Source organism: Gracilinanus agilis, chromosome 2, assembly GCF_016433145.1.
Source record: "Gracilinanus agilis isolate LMUSP501 chromosome 2, AgileGrace, whole genome shotgun sequence".
Lineage (NCBI taxonomy): Eukaryota > Metazoa > Chordata > Mammalia > Didelphimorphia > Didelphidae > Gracilinanus > Gracilinanus agilis.
The window spans coordinates 527,142,090-527,162,700 of record NC_058131.1 but is presented as its reverse complement, the minus strand read 5'-3'; the positions used below and the strand labels follow the sequence as shown (position 1 = coordinate 527,162,700).

Sequence of the window (20,611 nt, the reverse complement as noted above, 5' to 3'; positions counted from 1 at the left end):
GAAGGGAGGGAGGGAGGAAGGGAGGGAGGGAGGGAAACAGGCAATGGGCTTCATTTTGAAGATCTTATGTTTGTAATGTCTCAGACCAGGAAATCCTTCTACAATTTCCCCAACAAATGATAATTCACTTTCATTAAAAGATTTCAGATGATAGGAATCCCATCACTTCCCAAAGGCACCACATTACACTTTGTGACAAAATTTTTTGTTTCATTCAAGATTCAGCTCAAGCACCACCTTTTGCATGATTCCTCCCAAACTAGTACCTCCCTCCCATTTATTTATTTTACAAATATTTTATAGTTTTTTATTTATGTGCATGCTACCTTACTCCCTTAAATGTATGCTCCTTGAGGGCAGGGATTATTTGATTTTTTTTTTGTCTTTGTATCCCCAATCTTTAGCATAGTGTCTGGCACATAGCAGCCCTTAATAAATGCTTGTCATTTCATTGGCAGCAATAATTAAGATGTTTTTCTTTCCATTAAACTGAAATCTACTTCTTTTTTGCATGTACTTCTTGTTTCTCTCATTAGAATGAATATACACTCATTTTAGACAAGGTCTGTTTTATTCTTTATGCTTGTATTCCCAAAATTTGTATCGTCAAAATGCTTTTGATTCAATTGATTGCTAGGATCTTCACTGAAGTCCTGGTACCTGTCCAACTATTGCCTCTGATTCAAAGCCATAAGTAGGAATTTTTCCAGCTAGGGGACATATGAACGATATACAATTACACAAATGCACCCTGTGGGCAAGAAGAATAAAACATACTCACGAGTGACCAAAAGATCAGTATACTTTCCCATTATGGGGAGACAAAGTCCCCAGCACAATATCATGGGTAGCTTCAGAGAAAGTAATGGTGAGGAAGGAGGAAGAGTTCACACCAGCACACCCCTGGTAGCCTCCTGTTTTAACTAAGTAGTTTCTACACTGCTGTGGAGGTTCTCTAAATTTAGCACCCTCTAATTCGTTGCCTTGGTGCAAAGCACTGAGCATCTTGCCCTAGTTTCAGGTCTCTAACCAACACTTCAATCAAGTAGTTCCCATGCTCATAACCCAGGTCCAACTCCCCCAACCTACATATAAAATTCATTCTATACAGGGAAAAAAAGATCAGATGGAAAATGGGTCAGAGTGGAAGAGCTGCTCAAAGTTGGGGACAAGGAAACCAATTTTTATCACCTGCCTTACATGCCGGATTTAGCCAAGAAGATTGGTTTGGATTCAGGTGAGGCTGCTTCTCCATCGAATGGACAGTACTGACTAGACAACTTCCTGGACCTTAGAGGCTTTGTCAGAGCAAAGCCAGGTCAGGATAGTGACTGTGTCTAGCCTACTGAGACTTGAGTGGAAGAGATCACAGTCACCCTGGCCTTCTGGTTCCCCATGTTTGTCCCTTCTACTGTTCCATCAGGGTTGGCACTGTTTTCCCTGTTTTCGATGCTTCACAGCAGACCTCAGAGCCCTCAGGATCTCGCTGTGGTTGTTCTCAACATTGTAGGCATTAAGGCAAACCAGTCGATCGAAGTCATCCTCACTGTATGTCATGTTGAACAAGGAATATGGAGACAGGAAGCCTGTGAGGTCTATTTGGCCTGCTGCAAGTTCTTCAGGACTCCGCTTGACACCTATCCCATGAGTGAGAGATGGGGAGATCAGAAGCAAGGCAGAGAACTTCCCCAAAGCCCAACAGTACTACTCTTGGGCACTAGATAGCTAGTTAGTGAAAAAAAATCCCTGGAAATCCAATTAGGGAAATAAAAAATTTAATTAGGATAAGACTCCTAGGAATTCAATTAGGAAAACCCCAAGAAGCAAAGAAGAAACAGAAGATTTCTAGGGCAAACCTATGACACATGTGCCAAAGAGGACACACAGAGTGCTCTCTGTGGGCACAAGTGCCATCCCCTACCAGAGTTCATTACTAGAAAGGCAGAGGGACTCAAGCGGAACTGTTCCTTTCCCCCTCTCCACCACACCTGAGGGCATTTTTTCACTTCACTTGCCTCTCTGCCCAATATCCCAATAGGAGCACACAGGGGGTAAGGTGGGCAGCTCACAGGCTACAGAGCTGGAGGGGAGCAAAGCACTTGGGCCACTCCCCTCCCTCTCTCCACTCAAGCTGAAGATATTCCTCATTTCACTCACCCCTCTGCCTAACAGCCCAAAGGGAGCACTTTCTCACTCCCCTGTGTGGAGTAATATGGGGGTGGGGGGTGGGCATGCACAGTACTTGGTCAGGGGGAGGGGATCACAACACCTAGTCTCTAAAAGGTTCACCATCACTGTTTTAGGGATTGGCCTAATCCCCTGGGTGTGCTCAATGAGCCCCTTGCATTTTTTTTCTAGCTGTTTCAGCTTCCTCTTTCCTTCTATACTGCAAACAATAGATCACTATCCCATCAGTTTCCCTCCCTGTAGGATGAATCCATCCTTCAAAAGATTCCAAAATGATTTTCCTAAATAAAAGGATAAATCTGACCACATATTCCTTTATTCAATAAACTCAGTGGCTCCCTCTTACTTCTAGGATCAAATAAAGGCTCCTCTGTTTGGCACATAAAGTCCTTCAAAATCTAGACCTAACCCACTTTACCGCTCCTATTATTTCAGGTCCTATTCAATGCAATCCAGGCATTCTGTGCCTCCTACATGGCATCCCATGACCTATCTCAATGCCCTTGCCAACTGTTCTCATTTCCTCTCTCAAGATCCACAGTTGTCTTCAAGACTAGCTCTAGTGCCATCTTCTACAGGAAGTCTTTCTTGACCTCCTAGCTACATCTGACCCTGGGTAAGTCATTTAATTTCATTATGCTTCAGTTTTCTCTTCTGAAAAATAAGTGAGTTAGACTCCCTTCTAGCTCTAAATCTGTGATCCTATAATCTAGTACCCCACCTCCCCAAATGATTTTGTATTTATTTTGTAGGTATTTCATGTGTATGTTTGTATATGTCTGCTTATGTACTGTTGTTGTTGTTTAGTCATTTTTCAATAGAGTCCAACTCTTTGTAACCCCATTTGGGATTTTCTTGGCAAAGATACTGGAGTAACCATTTCCTTCTCCAGCTCATTTGATAGATGAGGAAACTGAGACAAACAGGGTTAAGTGACTTACCCAGGGTCATAGAGCTAGTAAGTATCAGAGGCCAGATTTGAACTCATCAAAATGAGTCTTCCTGACTCCAGGCTTGGGACTCTATCCACTGTACCATCTAGCTATTCTTGAATGTGTGTGTGTGTGTGTGTGTGTGTGTGTGTGTGTGTGTGTGTAACTAGCACATATATGCATATAGATGTATGTGTATATATACTATCATATATGTATGTATATACATAACTAGCATATATGTATATGTATACTTACAATTAGCATACATAGTATATATATGCTAGTAAATATATACACACATCCATTTATATACATCTATACTCTCATATACATATACCTATATATAGTAGGACCCCCTCATCCACTGTTTTAACAGTTTTAGTTTCAATTATCCACTGTCAATTGTCTGTGAAATACAGCTAGAGGTCCACTAGGGTAGTAGTCTGCCCCAGCCAAGGTTTCTGCAGCTTTCACTATCACTTTTTTCCCATTTTTTTTAAAAAACAAAAACAAAAAACACCTTTACCTTCCGTCTTAGAATCAATCCTTTTCAAAAGTGGTTTAATAGAGAATACATAATATAATGATCAATAAATGTACTGAATTCAAATTATTTACTGTTGTAAGCATTTTACAAATGCATTGAGATTTATCTGAATTCACTGTCTTTGGTGAAAGAATTAATCAAACAGACAAAATCAATGGCACATTTGAAAAATAAAGCTGACATACTATTCTGAACATTCACTTTCAACATAATCCAGGCAAGAAAAAACAGTACAGTATAAAAAAAGTATACAACAAAGATTGTTATATTTATAATGTCAAACTCTGGAAACTGTAAATACAAATAAAGTACAATTGGGCACTAGGCAATTGGGATGAAGTGACTTACCCAGGGTCACACAGCTAGAAAGTAGTCACCTACCTGCTCTTTATTTCCCACTTTCAATTTCACTTTTTTTTTAAGTGTTTGTTGGTTTGGGGGGTAGGGAGAGAGGGGTGTTGAACTGAGGGACAGGAGCAGGGAGAAATAAAAGAGCAAGTCTTTACTTATATTCAAGGTTTCATCTCTCTATTATAGTAAGTAGGTTTTGGGACAGATACCCCACAAATAAGAGCCCTAATATATATCCTAGTCACTGGGAATCCAAAAGTGAAAATTGTCTCTGCCCTCAATATCTTATAGTTTAGGGAGACTTTGTGTTCCCTGGAACTAGCATAGTGCTTGGCACATACTAGGTACCTAATAAATGCTTGTTATCTGATCAATTCCACTCTGGCTGTGCTTAACTGGCCCACTTAAGAAAGAACAGACTCTTTCAGAAGAGACGGCCCCTCTCCCCAGCATAGGATAGAGTCTTTTTTTTTTTTTTTTTAAGTATTGGTTCCAAGGCAGAAGAGTGATAACCCAGTATCTCCTGTTTCCAGACCCAGCTCTCTAATGAGCAACCTAGCTATTTCTGATAGAGTCTTAACCCTTGTTTCGGAACCACGTTCTTCTGCTCAGCTAAGAGAATCATAGATTTAGAGCTGGTGGAGAATATATGAATTCTGTAGTCCAATCCTTTTATTTTAGATGAGGAAATTAAGCTTAAGTAACTTGCCCAGGCCCACACAACTGGTAGCATTAGAGGCAAGATCTGAACCTGGGTTTTCCTGACTGAGCAGAGCATTTTCCTGGGCCAGGACAGGCTGCTGCCTCTCCCTTACCATTTGAAGGAAACCCTTACTTTCTGTCATAGAATAGATACAAGGCAGAAGAGAAGTAAGGCTAGGCAATGGGAGTTAAGTAACTTGACCAAGGTCACACAGCTCCAGGACAGTAAAGCTGCCTTCCTGATAAGGGATAAGACAAGACCAGGGTTGGCAGGGGCAGGGAGGAATTGGGGCGGGCTTACCAGGGGCTGAGTGTTCTCTGAAGGAAAGGTTGACCAGAGGGAAATGCAGCACAGTTGGGGCTTCAGGGCAGTCAGGGTCAGAGAAGATATGGCACTCCTTGGGCTGCTGGCGATTCTCCTGGCTCAGCTCCAATCTGGGGAAAGGGATGCCCTGCCCTCGACAGTAAATCTCCATCTGCTCCAGAGTCTGCGACATAGATCAGAGTGTGAGAGCTAAAAGGGACCCTAGTGGCCATCTCCTCCAAACTTCTCACTTGACGAGGAAGGAAATTGAGAGGGAGTCACTTGCCAGAGAAAACAGAGAGAATGGCAGAGGATCTGAACCTTGGTCCACTGGGTGAACTTCTCTCTATACCACAGGACATCTAGCTCAATTCCCTAGTTTTACAAATGTGGAAACTGAGGTCCAGAGAGGGACAGTGGTTTGTCCAAGATCATAAAAGTAAATTGTTGGGGACAGCTAGGTGACTCAGTGGATAGAGAGTCAGGTCTAGAGACAGGAGGTCTTGGGTTCAAATCTGGTCTCAGATACTTCTTAGCTATAAGACCTGATCACTTAACCCCTCCATTGCCTAATCCTTACCATTCTTCTGCCTTAGACCCAAAATTTAGTATTGATTCTAAGAAGGAAGGTAAGAGTTTTTTTTAAATAATTTTAATAAATTGTTATTGTTTAGTTATTCAGTCATGTACCCTATGGACCATACTTATATATTTCATGACCATATGGTAATACACGGGGGGTTTTTGGTAAGGATATCACATTGGTTTATCATTTCCTTCTTCAGTGGATCCAATGGATCCTTTTGTCAAGCAATGGGAGAGTTAAGTGGCTTGCCCAGGATCACACAGCTAGGACTTGTCTGAGGTTGGATTGGAATTCAGGTTTTCTAACTCTGGACCCAGCAACACTGAGCCACTTTAGCTGCCTCTAAAAATAAATAACTTATAAATAATTATGAATAATATATGTAATAACCTATAATAGAAATTTGTCAGATGAATGGTAAATTTCAGGGTATGGGTTTAAATCCTGGCTCTGAATTTTATTCCTTGTTTTATTAATTTATCATGAATTCTTTTTATTATAATTTAATTATGATATACTTCTAAATTATATTCATGTTTTATAATCATGTATAAAATAGATAGTTTATATATTATAATTATAAACATAGTTATACATTTATAATTAAATTATAACATAATTTATTGTATTAAATTCTATATAATAATAACACATAATAAATAAATAAAACAAGGAATAAAAGGCAGAGCCAGGATTCTAACCCATACCTCTAATTCGTATCAGGAGCTATCAGTTCCATTTCAAGTTGGGTTAAGTCAGTAATGTAACACTCCAGTTTTATTCCAGTTAAACAATTTTAGAAAATCCCTAGGTTTAGAGTCCAGCTCGAACTGATTCACTTGGTTTAAAGACCAGCAAAAAAGTCTTCAGTTTGGTTTAAGTGAGGTACTGAGAAGTTGGGCTTGCACTCATTAGACCTGGTTCAAATCTTGCCTCATTTACTAGAGCCTTAACAGAAAGTCCACTCTCTTTGAGACAACAGAGCTTGCCAAATCTGTAAAATAGGCCTAATAATGTGAATTATTTGCTCCCAGGGCTGCTGGGAGGATTAAAGGCAATAAAGTTGATACTGGCTTTATAAACTTTAAATCCCTATGTAAATGCCAGATATCTTCATCAATCATGGTCCAATTTTTTTAAAAAACAAGCACACAAGACAGTATTTGTGTCTGTCTTATTGCTCAATCTCTTTTAATTAAAAAAAAAAAAAAAACAGGGGGAAGCTAGGTGGCTCAGTGAATTAAAGAGCTGGACCTAGAGACAGAAGGTCCTGGGTTTGAATGTGAATTAAACACTTCCTAGCTGTGTGACCCTAGGCAAATCATTTAATGCCCATTGCTTGGCCTTTACTGTTCTTTTGCCTTGGAACTGATACACAGTACTGGTTCTTTGATGGAAGGTAAGGCTTTAAAAAAAAGAAACCCTTACTTTCTGTCATAGAATAAATACAAGACAGAAGAGAAGTAAGGCTAGGCAATTGGAGTTAAGTAATTTGACCAAGGTCACACAGCAAAAAGTATCCGAGGTCAGATCTGAACCCAGGACCTCCCAGTACTAGGCCTGTTTCTCAATCCATTGAGCCACCTAGCTGTCCCCCCAAAAGCATTTGTAAGTTTCTACTACGTGCCAGGCAGTATACTAAGCACTTTTTTTAATCCTTTACCTTCTGCCTTAGAATCAATATTGTGTATTGCTTGCAAGCAGTAAAGGATAAGAAATGGAGTTAAGTGACTTGTCCAGGGTCACACAGCTAGGAAGCATCTGAGATTAGATTTAAACTCAGGATCTCCTGTCTCTAGGCCTGGCTCTCAATCCGTTGAGGCACCTTGCTGCTGCCCCTAATTACTTTTTTACAAATATTATCTCATTTGATCCTCATGACACCCCTGGGAAGTAAATACTATTATTATCCCCAAGAGAAGAAATTGAGGCAGACAGAGGTGAAGTCATTTGCCCAGGGTCACACAAATAAGCATCTGTCTAGATTTTTATAACAATGATAATAATTGCTAACATTTATAGAGTGCTTACTATGTGCCAATCACTGTGCTAAAGGCTTTAACTATTATTATTTCATTTCGTTCTCATAGCAGTACTGAGAGGTAGATGTTATTATTATTCCCATTTTACAGTGGAGGAAACTGAGGCAGACAGAGGTGAAGTGACTTGTGCAGGGTCCCACAGCTAATAAGTGTTTGAGGTCGCATTTGAACTCAGATCTCCTAACTACTGAACCCAGTCAGGGTTCCCCCAAGTCTAGGTCACAATATCCCCCATGTGGTAAACCTCAAAGGAAATCAAGAGTTGGACAAGCTTGAGCAGACTCAGCCCTGACATCCAGATATGTTACCCTGAGGCAGTGGATCTGCTCACCCTTCCACGTTCATTTTAGCAGCCACACCACTCAGAGTTGGGAAATTCAGTGATTTGCCTCCCCAACCTGAAGGTTGCCAGCAGGGCATAAGAGTAATGTACCAGCTCTGCCTTCATTCCTCTTATTCTTGGGAAAATTGGGCTAGTCTAGACTTATAGGAGAATTGGTTTAGAGTTAGAAGAGACTACTAAAGAGATGCCAAGACCAGCCCCTTCCTGTCATAAATGAGGAAAAGGATGGATAAGGAATTTAAGTGACTTGCCCAAAGTCACACATTTAGTGCCTAAGGTCAGATTTGAACCCTGGTCTTCAAGTCCAGCACACTCTCTTCTACACCAGAGGTGTGAAATTAGTGACCCATTGGTGGCAAGAGGCTTGTAAAACTCCCATGTGTTAGCAAAATCAGACTAAAATGAAAATGGAAAATTTTAACAAAGTAAATAAAAATACAACACAACATAGATAATGTTAATTTATGGTTTTCTAAGTCAATATGCAGTGTGCAGGAGATCTGTTTCTATTTGGGTCTAGCACCACTGCAAAATCTATATCAAGCTACTTCCCATGCTCACATTCATTCCCATGTGTCTGAGCACTCACTACCTACCTCCCCCTAAGGCAAAAGACTTTACATCAGAGGATCTAAATTCCCCTTCCCCCCTCTTAGGGTATCAAGTGGTTCAGGAGGGATGGCATAGGTTCTTGAGCAGGGGCACAACTGAAGTTAGAAATTGCCTTTAGAAATGTGTTATTTGGAATACTGGAGGTTCCATTTAAAAGTATTTGAAAAATTTCCTGTGGACATGTGGGGGACTTTGAGATTATATTTTTCGTGATCCAGTGGGTTTCCAGTTTTGGATGTGGTGACGTCTCCAACGTATAGCGCAGCTTAAATTCGGAGGTTGGACTTGAGATGACCTCTTTGGCTACGTAAGGATGATGGGGAGAGGTATGGACAGGTGACATTTTTTGAAATAGGCGTGGTCTTATATATTTTACCAACATGGCCATGGTAATTAAAATATTACTTTTCCTCATAATATCAGCCTTTATCATTTTTAATCATTACATTTTTGGCAACCACGAAGGGATTTTTTGAACTAGTCAGGCATGGTCTTATATATTTTATCAACATGGCCATGGTAATTAAAATATTACTTTTCCTCATAATATCAGCCTTTATCATTTTTAATCGTTACAGAAGCCAGCACTCTATCCACTATTGAACCTAGTCTGGGCTCCCCCAAACCTAGATTACAATGTTCCTTATATGGCAAACTTAAAAGGAAATCAAGAGTTGGGCCACCTTAGCAGATCATAGCCCTGCCCTCCAGAGTATCTTATCACTAGTCACTTCCCTGGTCATTTTTTTTAACCCTTACTTTCTGTTTTGGAATCAATACTAAGTATTGGTTTCAAGGCAGAAGAGAGGTAAGGGCTAGGCAATGGGGGATAAGTGACTGACTGAGGGTCACACAGCTAGGAAGTGTCTGAGGCCAGATTTGAACCCAGGACCTCCTGTCTCTAGGCCTGGTTCTCAATCCACTGAGCCACCCAGCTTCCCCCTCCCCTGGTCATTTTATCAGCCACACCACTCACAAAGTGGACAGTTCAGTCATTTGCCTCCACAACTCTAGGACTGACATTGGGACATAAGGATAATGCCCCCAGTTCTGCCCTTGTTCACCTTATGACTCTTGGAGAGATTGTGCTGGCATAGAATTAGAGGAGAATTGATTTAAAGTTAGAAGAGACTTTGGTTGCCAAGTCCAGCCCCTTCATTTCACAGATGAGGAAAGCGATGGACAAGGAGGCTAGATGGGGGGCCCCAAAAGGAATCTGGGGGGCTTGGTCTCTGGGGAAATGGTAGAGGCTGGGAAGAGGCACCTCAAAGGGGGAGTTGAGGGAATAGCCAAAAGAGAGGATGAGGTCCGGCCTCCGGCCTGCCCGCAACAAGAGTGGACAACTTGTGTTGATGAAATAGGCGGCATCTACCAAGCAGAGCTGGGGTTCCAGAGGGGTCAGCTGGCTGGGGACAGAATCCAGATGGCAGTCTGGGTAGGGGAAGACAATGAAAGTTAGGGACAAAGAAATAGGAACCAAACCTACACAGAGATCCTTCTCCTGCCCTCTTCACCCCGCCTTTGCCCTCAATCCCCCCATCTCACCTAGTTCTAAAGTAGGCCCTCCTTGACTTGAGTCTTGCTTCTCCCAACCCTTAAAACCCACGAGTAGGAGGCCAGAAGCCCCTAGAACTTTCATGACTTGGAAACTCCCCAACCCCAACAAGGAGCTTGGACTTTAGCTGCCTCCCACTTAGTCTGGCAGCCTTCCTTAGGTGGCAAAAGAGCTGCTGTGCCCTCACCACCCCAGGTGCAGAAATTCCTCTGGCCACAGTAGTCCTGGTGCAGATGAAGGCCTCTCAGAAAATTATGACATTGGTGATGAAGGGGTCGCCCCGTTAAGAGGCCCTGGAGAGCTTTGTTGAAGGCCGTTCTGGGCTGTAGCCATGACAACTCGATCCAGGAGGTCCCACGGGAGCCAAGGGGCTCCTTTTCTGTAGCCAGAGACACAGAGAAAGAAAGGGATGTCCCTGACATTTCTGGTGCCCTTGGGAGTCCCGAATCCCTCATTTTGCTTCAGTGAGTCTGGCAAATTCCATCCCTTCCCTCCCCCTCCCTCTTTCATTTCCCGAACCTTAACATCCAGGGTTCCAGCAGGCTATTTACCCCTCTCAGAGCCCTCCCAAAGCTCCAGGCAACCCCCTAAACATCTCTGTTTCCTACCAATGTTTTTGGTCTTGTCCCGGATATGCTGTTTCCAAGACTCTTCTGAGCTGGTCAGATCATACCAGGCATCCATCAGATTCACAGAGAAGATGTTACTCCATAGACCTGAGGGAAGGTCCAGACCAACCCACCACCAAGAGAAGAAAAGGTCAGCTCGGGCTCTAAGCCCTTCCAGACAGCACGATGGAAAGCCATCACCCCCCTCACCCAGCCCCAAACCATTCGGAGTGGCCCAATGGGAAATAGAACTGCTATTCTGTTTTTCTAGGTGGCACAACAGATAGAGTGCTGACCTTGGAATCAGGCTGATTTATCTTCCTGAGTTCAAATCCAGCCTCTTGACTCTTGCTAGCTGTGTGACCCTGGGCAAGTCACTTAACCCTGTTTGTCTCAGTTTCCTCATCTGTCAAATGAACTGGAGATGGAAAAGGCAAACTATTCCAGAATCTTTGCTAAGAAAACCCCAAACAGGGTCACAAAGAGGCAAACACAACTGAACAGCAACAGAAATTCTATTTCTCTGCTTTGGGCTTTGTCACTCCTAGAATATAGTAGGTCTCCTAGATGTTGATAACTCCCTTTCCACCTGGACTGCTCTCCTTGAACCCTGGGACCTTGGCTGACCTGAGCTATAGGACCAGTGGTTCATCAACAGTTCTAGAATGCCTACTCAGAGGCAGTCCTATCCGGTCCCTTCATTTTTACAGACAACAAAGCCAAGGCCCAGGGAATGTAAATGACTTGCCCAAGGTTAAATGTCAGAGGTAGGATTTGAAACCAGGTCATAGGATTTGGGAGAGACTTCAGAAGCCCTGACCCTCTGTTTTACAGATGAAGAAACTCAACTTCCCCACACCAAAAGTCACTATAATATAGATATAAAAATATAATATTACATTATATTATATTATAATATATTGTGTTAATATAGCATAATATATATTAACATATTAATTACACATAACCACAATATATTAATATAGTATATTTATTATTTTATTGTGTTCATTACAAAATAATATAAAATAAAAGCTCTTACCTTCTGTCTTGGAATTGATACTCAATTCCAAGACAGAAGATACTCAATTCCAAGACAGAAGAGATAGGGGATAGACAATGGGAGTTAAGTGACTTGCCCAGGGTCACACAGCTAGGAAGTGTCTGAGGCCACATTCGAACCCAGGACCCCCCCATCTCCAACCCTAGAGCTCTACACACTGGGCCATTTAGCTGCCCTGTCTCATATCGTTTGCATTTCAATGCTGGTACAAACACTCAGAGCTATAGAGTTGGAAGGGTCATTGGAAGCCATTTAATCCAATCCCTCATTTTGAAGAGAGAAAACTGAGGCCCATAGTCAGTGATATGCTAAGGTCATACAGGGAATAAAGCTCAGAGGGAGGACTTGAACTCAGACCTTCTGACTCCACTATACTATGGGGACCATCAATAAATGTGAGTCCATAGGCCACCTCTTATTAGGAAGTCTGAGCTCTCTGATTTCCTCCTTAGACTCCATGTGTCATTTTTAATGTGCTTCACAAGTAATATTGGGTATTTTCAGTATTTGTGCTGACGTCTTTCCCCCCATTAGACGGGGCGCTTGTCCCCTCCACCCTCCCCCATCACCACCACCCATGTACACAGGCTCATGGCGTGGGTCAGAAGGGGCTCCATCCGCTGCCCCCCTCCACTCTCTGGGGCGAGGACCATGGCCAGGCGGCTGGGAAAGAGACCCAGGTTTAGCCTTTTTCTTGGCAAAGCTCCTTCCCTCACCTCCCCATCCTGCCCTGGCCCCAACCTAAAGGCAGGCCTGAAAGATGGTGCCGGGTTCAAGCCCACCTCCCCCGCCTTGTGCCTGGAGTGAAAGCCCTTCCTGCCGGTCCTGAATTCAACGTCGCAGCACCCACCTTCTAGGAAGCAGATCCTCGACTCCGGAAGCTTCTTCATCAACCGTCCCATGAAGAACTCGGAACCGAAGAGCTCGGAGGGGATGAAGGCCCCGTACTTCAGGAAGCCGATCTCATAGGGAGAGAATTCCACCCATTCTGCACAAAGATGGAGGGACAGACAGGGAAGGGGAGAGGGAAAGTGTAGTAAAGGCTAGGCAATGGGGGTCAAGTGACTTGTCCAGGGTCACACAGCTAGGCAGTGTCTGAGGACAGATTTGAACCCAGGACTTCTGGTCTCTGGGTCTTGTTCTCAATCCGCTGAGTTACCTGAGTGCCCCACTCTCACTTGAGCTCTTACAATAGCCATAAATTTCTCCCGTCTCCAATCCCACCTCCACGTTGCTGGAAAAGTGGTTTTCTTTTTTTCTTTATATACTTATTTTATTGAGCCTTTTGTCTTTTTTTAAATCTATTTAATTAATGAATTAATTTAGAATTTTTTTTCCATGGCTACATGATTCGTGTTCTCTCCCTTCCCCCTTCCCGAAGCCAAGGAGCAATTCCTCTGGGGTTGATGTGTTTAAAATCTATTTCCTCCTCCAGTGCAGGGGCTCTCGTCCCCAAATTCACCTGTATTTATTGTATATCTATTCTGTACCTACAAATGTACATGCATGCGCCTCTCCCAGTGTCAGAATGGCAGCTCCCTGAGGCCACAGTTTCAGTTTTGTCCCCTCAGCACCAAGGACAGTGCCCGATCTAGAAGCAATGTTTGCTAGAAGCTAGATGATTGAGAGATTGATTGTGTGTCTGTGCGAGCAGAACTCAGAGCTGAGATTGAAGAAGACTTCAGGCTATTTAGATTTGAGGGAGCAGAAGGCTTTGATTGGGGGCATTTTACCCTTGAAGTCCAGCGTCCCCAGATTGTTCTCTTTGACGTTCAGACCAAGGTACAGTGGCAAAGGATTCTGACCCTGCTCCAAGGAGGCCCTCTGCTCTGACAGCTTGTGCTCAGTTGCCTGGGGAGGGAAAAGTAGTCGAGTTAAAAAAAACGGGAGGCAGCTGGATAGCTCAGTAGATTGAGAGCCAGACCTACAGACAGAAGGTCCTGGGTTCAAATTTGACCTCAGACACTTCCTAGCTGAGTAACCCTGGGCAAGTCACTTGACCCCCATTGCCTAGCCCTTACCAATCTTCTGTCTTGGAGCCAATACACAGTATTGATTCTAAGATGGAAGTAAGGGTTTTAAAAAAATGACTGGGGAGTCAACCCTACAAAGGGAAAAACAAGACTCCAGGTCCATATCTACGGTGGAGCCCTTCACTGGATTTCCTCTCAAACTACTAAGAGGATAAGGCTAGAGAGTAGAATCTGGATTGAAGGGGCCCTCCCTCTCCCCTTAATCCGTCCTCTTCCTTAGTCTGAAAGAATCCCTCGGACATAATGGAGAGGAGAGATACCTCTAACCTTTCACCTCAAAATAGATTCCTTTTCCCATCTGCTAGTGTTTGAGGGAAATAGGACCCTAATATAAAATGTAAGCTTCATGGGGAGATGGGGTTGCAGTTTTTTATTTAAATAGATGCTGCTCCCCTTATCAAATCATTCTTCAAGTTTCCCCTCTTCCAGGAAGCCCAGAGATCCTGAAATAGGAAGGTCTTTTTCAGTCCCTAATAACTGTTCTTCCTAACCTCCAAAGTCAGCAGGAAGACACCACTTGAAATCCAACCAAAAAATGACCCCTGGAAGGGACCCTGGTGAATGCAACACATTTTACACACAAGAAGCCCGAGGAAGCCCAGACAGATTAGGCACTCTAACCACTGAGCAACCTAACTGACAGATACATACACATATGGATATGGATATGTTTATTTAAACCCTTAGCTTCTGAAATAGAATCAATACTGAATATTGGTTCCAAGGCAGAAGAGAAATAAGGGCTAAGCAACTGAGGGTAAGTGACTTACCCAGGGCCACCCCACTAAGAAATATCTGAGGTCAAATTGGAACCCAGGACTTCCTGACTCCAAGCCTGGCCCTTTATCCACTCTGCTCCCTAGTTGCCCTCCTTCCATATTTTTAAAAGCCTAATTGTTAGGGAATTTGTCTTGGTATCAGTCCTACATTCACCTCTTTATTATTTCTTCCCATTATTCTTAGTTCTATCCTCTGGGACCAGGAAGAATAAATCTATCTAGTCCTTCATCCATGTAAGAGCCCTTTGAAGGCTTCTGGGTAGCTCCCATGCATCCTCCAGAGACTTCTCTTCTGTAGATGAACCACCACCCCTCTCAGTTTCTTTTTATCTGCATCACCCTGCATGGTACAAAACTGGCGCATACTAGGTCCTTGATAAGGGCAGCAAGGTGGGGCAGTGGTTAGAGCAGTAAGGCTGGAGTCAGGAAGACACATGGGAGAAACTAAATAAATGGTTATCCATGGATAGCCTGGTGAGTTCACAAAATTGTGCAATGTGAATCCACAAACATGTACCCATCCATATACACCCAATCATCTCTGTGCACCTACAGAAGCCCGCAGCTGGACCTCACCTTGCCGTACAACAGGAACTCCAGGACTAGAGCCCATAGATCAACAAAGGATGGGGGGCGCCCCTCCTCAGCCCGCCGTCCCAGCTCTTGATAGTACCCCTTCATGTGGCCTAGAGAGAAGGCACCCAACTTGCTTTTGGTCATGTGCTCTCGGGCATGGCTGATGGACTTCTTCAGGTCTTGCTGTGACCATTCGGGATCCTGGTACAAGCTAGCCAAAGTCCTGATGAGTGAGAGGATGAGAGGGACACCTTGAATCCAGGAGTGTCTACATGGTTTTTACGAGCTCTTCTTCCTCATTCCAGACCCCTAAATGGAGCCACTGGCATGGGAGAGCAGTAAAGTACCCATAGCTGATGGCTCTCCAGTTTTTCTCTCTCCTCTGTGGAATCCTGCTTCCCTTCTACCTTCATTGCAGGTAACTATCCTTTCTCCCAGAGTCTCATTCTTAGCTAACTATCAGCTAATCTCCAGTTAGGTTTTTTTTTTAACATTTCTTTTTACTTTATTTTATTTTTTCCCATTTAGGTATTAACTAACTGTAAACTTAAATTAAGGGGGGCAGCTGGGTGGCTCAGTGGATTGAGAGTCAGGTCCAGAGAGGTCCTGGGTCCAAATCCTTCCTCAGATAATTTCTACCTGGGTGACCCTGGGCAAGTCACTTGACCCCCATTGCCTAGTCCTTTCCACTCTTCTGCCTTAGAATCAATACACAATACTGATTCTAAGATGGAAGGTAAGAGTTTTAAAAAAAACCAGCAAATCTTAAGTTCAGACCCCTTAAAATGAGTATTTTTATTTTTTTATTTACTTTTTCCTAAGACCCTTGTCTTCTGTCTTAGAACTAACACTAAGTATCTGTTCCAAGCCACCTAGCTGCCCCTAGGATGAGTTTTTAAACAAGGAATCAAAAACACTATAAAAATCCTTTAGGAACTCCATTCAAAGGAATGAATTTCTATATAGCACAATTTCAGACACTGTGATAAACTGTGAAAGACATATTCAGAGATGAGGATTTGGGAGGTTTCCCTCATTGCCTCTTAGATCACAAAATTTGTACCCACATCATCTATGCCCAAGGCATTTCCCTTAAGCCCACCCCCCCATTAATTTCTTTTTTTTAAGTCCTTACTTTCCCTCTTTGAATCAATAATATATTTTGGTTCCAATGGCCATGACTCCAATGACTGGAACCTGCAATCATCATTGAGAACATACACAACACAGGCAGAAGAGTGGTAAGGACTAGGCAATGGGGGTTAAGTGACTTTCCCAAGGTCACACAGCTAGGAAGTGTCTGAGGCCAGTTTTGAACCAAGGACTTCAGTCCTGGAACTCTATCCACTGTGCTATCCCCTATCCCCCATTAATTTCTTCACACCCCATGCCACCCTTCTATATGTGACTCCCCAGTTTCCCTGCAGGAGCCTTACCAGGTAGATCCTGAAGTACCACTTATGTAGGTCACACAGTCCAGGAGGTCTAGTTTCTTGAGGGCAGAGAGATGGCCATATAGAGATGTCATCGCTCGAGCCCCTCCCCCAATGGCCATGACTCCAATGACTGGAACCTGCAATCATCATTGAGAACATACACAACACAGGCAGAAACTGAGGCTCAGAGAGACTATGCAATTTGCCCGAGGTAGTTAAGTGTCAGAGGTAGGATTTAAGCCCAGATTATTCAATCATTTCAGTCATGTCTGACTGACTTTTGGGGGATTTTCTTAGTAAAGATACTGAAATGACTTGCCATTTCTTTCTCCAATTCATCTTACAAATGAGAAAACCGAGGCAAACAAGGTTAAGTAATTTGCCCAGGGTCACACAGCTAGCGAATGTCTGAAGCCAGATTTGAACTCACGAAACTGAGTCTTCCTAACTCCAAGTCCAGCAAGCTATCCATTGCACTATCTAGCTGCCCCAGATCATGGGATCATAAATGCAGAGCCAGTCTCTCAGGGGTCAATACCCATATATTGCATATGAGAAAACTGAGTCAGAAGAAGGTTTAAGTGACTTGCCCAAGGTTGCACTTGAGTAGGAAAGTCTTAGAGGCAGCATCTGAACCCAGGATCCAAAGCCAGCACCCTTTCCTCCATATAATGCATATGGAAGTCATCAAATCAAGAGAATCTCAGAAAGTCATCAGAGACAAAGAAAAAATTATTCAGGTTGCTCGATTATTCCCTAGGGATTGAACTGCTCTCCCAGCTTTAGATTCGCTCTGATTCTCAAGGGAAGGAGACTCAGAATGGGAGTCTCAAAGAATTTGGAACAGAATCTAGACCTCCAGAATCCTAAACCTGAGATCTTTCTTTCAGTTACCCCTGAGTCCTCTGCCTAAAGGAATAGCATCATTTGACACAAAGATTTTTTTAAATAGCCTGAGAGGCAGTTCTGGTAATGATTATCAGGTCTTTGATCTGGAAGAGACCTCAGAGATGATCTTGTCCATTTTACACATTGCCATTGAAGAAACAGAGGTCTAAAGGCATGAACCACATGGAAAGGCAAATTAAAAATTAATCAGAAACTAAATAACCTAATTCTTCAAAATGGTGGGTCAAAGAACAAATCATAGAAACAATCACTGATTTCTTTGAAGAGAATAACAACGAGGGGGCATCATATCAAAACTTATGGGGTATCCATAATAGCCAAAGCAGTACTCAGGGGAAAATTTATATCCCTGAGTGCTTATTCTAAAGGCATGAACCAACCTGCCTATGGCCATAGAAGAAGGAAGAGCAGCCCATCAGAAAGTCTATTGAATTAAATCAGAAGATGTGGGTTTGAATCCCAGCTTTGCTGCTTATTCCCTCCGAAACCTTTACCCTCTCTGAGTCTGCATCAGTTGACACAGGCATTCCCAGGTTCCTCTGAAATTGTTCCTTTTGTCCTTTCTTATGTCACAAAAGTATGGCAGTCATATGTTAGATATAGAATGAGATACATTTTTTTAAAAGTCTTACCTTCTGTCTTGGAATCGATTCTCAGTATTGGTTCCAAAGCAGAAGAGTAGAAAGGGCTAGGTAACTGGTTTAAGTGACTTACTCAGGTTCCCATAGCTAAAAAGTGCCTGTGGCTAGATTTGAACCCAGGACTTCCTGTCTCTTGGCCTGTTTCTCAATCAATCCACTGAGCCACCTTGCTGCCCCTAATATAGCTTGTTATTTTTGTTTTTGTTCCCTGCGGTTAAAAGGTCTGTTAAATTAAATTAAGTTCCATTCTCTTCTCTGACACTGTAAGCACTCTGGTGAGACTCGTATCTTCTCACGTTTAGACAATTATAAAGTTGCTGTCCAGTCTCCCTGACACAAATCTTTCTACGTTTACCTGTCAGTGATTTTTCTGATCTGATCATATCACCAGTACTTCCATTAAATAAATTTCTCTCCTCCAGGAACAAATATAAAATCTTCCTCTTAGCTTTCATTTTTTTAAAAAAACCCTTATTTTCCATCTTAGAATCAATACTGTATACTGGTTTCAAGGCAGAAGAGAAATAAGGGCTAGGCCACAGAGCAGGGGTCAGCAACCTTTTTGGCCATGAGAGCCATAAATGCCACATTTTTTAAAATGTAATTTTGTGAGAGCCGTACAGTGCTCACAGTGTGCGCTCCTGTAACAGCGCCTAAAAAAAATTGACTTTATAGCTCCTGCAGAAAGAGCCATACGTTGCCAACCCCTGCCACAGAGGTTAATGATTTGCCCAGGGTCACACAACTAGGAAGTGTCTGAGGTCAAATTTGAACCCAGGACCTCCCATCTCTAGACCTGGCTCTCAATCCACTGAGCCATTAGTTGCTCCTGTTCATTAATTTTTTAAAATTGTAATAAAAATAACTTTTCTGAATCTTCTTCTTCATCTGGACTCCAACCTCTAACTGCTAGTGCTCTATCCCCCATATTATTTAGTTTATTTGTATGTATACCTATAGTTTGGGACAGTTAAATGGCACAACAGATAGAGTGCCAGGCATAGAGTCAGGAAGACTCATTTTTCAGAGTTCAAATCTGGCCTTATATACTTATTAGCTGTGTGACCCTTGGCAAGTCACTTAATACTGTTTGCCTCAGTTTCCTCATCTGTCAAATGAACTGGAGAAGGAAATGGCCAACCCCTCCAGTGTCTCTGCCAAAAGGGGTCAGAAATAGGCTGACAGCTGAAATGACAAAACAGCAAATATTTGTTGTTTCCCCTGGTAAAATGTAAATTCCTTGAGACCAGAGACTTTCATTTTTGTCTTTGTATCCCTAGCACAGAGCACAATACCTGGCAGGCAGTAGGTATTTAATGAATGCTTTTTGACTGATGGCTAGATTAATTGATTCCTATATCAAATGCAGGGTTTGGGTTAGCTGACCTCCCAAAGTCCTTGCCAATTTTAAACCTAGGCTTTCCTCATCCTAAAAGCAGCACTGAAATGTGAACCCGGGTCTTCTGTCCTTTATGGGCATCTCCTACCCCCAAAGCTTGGGATGATGGGAGAAAACCAGCAGCCCCTTAACCAATCCAATCCAGTTCAGCCCTCAGACCTCATCCTCCTGCAGCTCATTCTCCAGCTGCAGAACCCGTGTCAAGGCTTTGGCCACCACCTGCTTCCTCTTCTTCAGGAACGCCTGCTCCTCCTCGCACAGCCCAAAGCCCAGGCGCACAGCCAGCTCCTCAGAACTGTGAAGGGGATGGAAAGGAGAAATTGAGCCCCTGTCCATCCTTCAGCTGGCCATTCTCTCCCATATCCGTTCTCCCACTCCTTATTCTCTGCCCCCCACAGCCCTTTTCCCACATTCTCCACTGGCTTCTACGGGCCCCACCAGTGGTTCCTTACCAAGGATCAGCCCTGAGCTTCAACTTCAGTGCTGTAGCCTATACACAAGGGATAGAATATTGCTCATTTATAAGTCATCCACTTTAGATTTGAGCCGCCCTGGGTACTGCTTTTCTTAGAGCCCAGGATCCATCCCCTCCCCTCCATATCCTTATGGTACCAATCTCGCCATAAACCCCCTAGGAACTGGCAGCCAGCAAGAGAATCCCATCCAGGAAGCTGCTTACATCTGGGGCAGGAACATCGACAGCCACCTCCTTCCCTACAGGCAGGGACTTCAAGGGCACAGTGAGGTTCTCAGTAGGGGTGGCCTCACCCCCTACACCAGTGGTAAGGTTCTGGGGGAATAAAAGGGACTTTCCAGTATCTGTCAAGAGAAGGCAAGACCCCATCTATGCCACGCTTCTAAGGGAGCCTCCTCAAACATTTACCCATCAGTGTTATGTAGAGATGGATGCAGGGATTCCATAACATCAGGCAGGACCACCAGGTACCTCCATCCCTTTATTCACCTCTGAGCTAGCAGGGAATACCTGCCACCCCTACCAGCC

The 20,611-nt window shown here is 43.3% G+C and overlaps 1 protein-coding gene across 1 annotated transcript in view; it reads right to left on the bottom strand.

The window, feature by feature from the left end:
* Positions 1-1,419: 1,419 nt before the first annotated feature.
* Positions 1,420-20,611, bottom strand: part of PLA2G4D (phospholipase A2 group IVD) — a 37,642-nt gene continuing 18,450 nt past the window's right edge. Inside the window, exons 10-21 of the mRNA XM_044660022.1 lie at positions 20,288-20,379; positions 20,061-20,098; positions 19,768-19,903; positions 16,660-16,796; positions 15,224-15,446; positions 13,569-13,686; positions 12,686-12,823; positions 10,773-10,880; positions 10,352-10,543; positions 9,874-10,040; positions 5,024-5,210; positions 1,420-1,637 (exon numbers count right to left, since the gene is read on the bottom strand). Of these exons, the coding sequence (XP_044515957.1) occupies positions 1,420-1,637; positions 5,024-5,210; positions 9,874-10,040; positions 10,352-10,543; positions 10,773-10,880; positions 12,686-12,823; positions 13,569-13,686; positions 15,224-15,446; positions 16,660-16,796; positions 19,768-19,903; positions 20,061-20,098; positions 20,288-20,379 (1,754 nt within the window). The remainder of the gene's footprint in view (positions 1,638-5,023; positions 5,211-9,873; positions 10,041-10,351; positions 10,544-10,772; positions 10,881-12,685; positions 12,824-13,568; positions 13,687-15,223; positions 15,447-16,659; positions 16,797-19,767; positions 19,904-20,060; positions 20,099-20,287; positions 20,380-20,611) is intronic.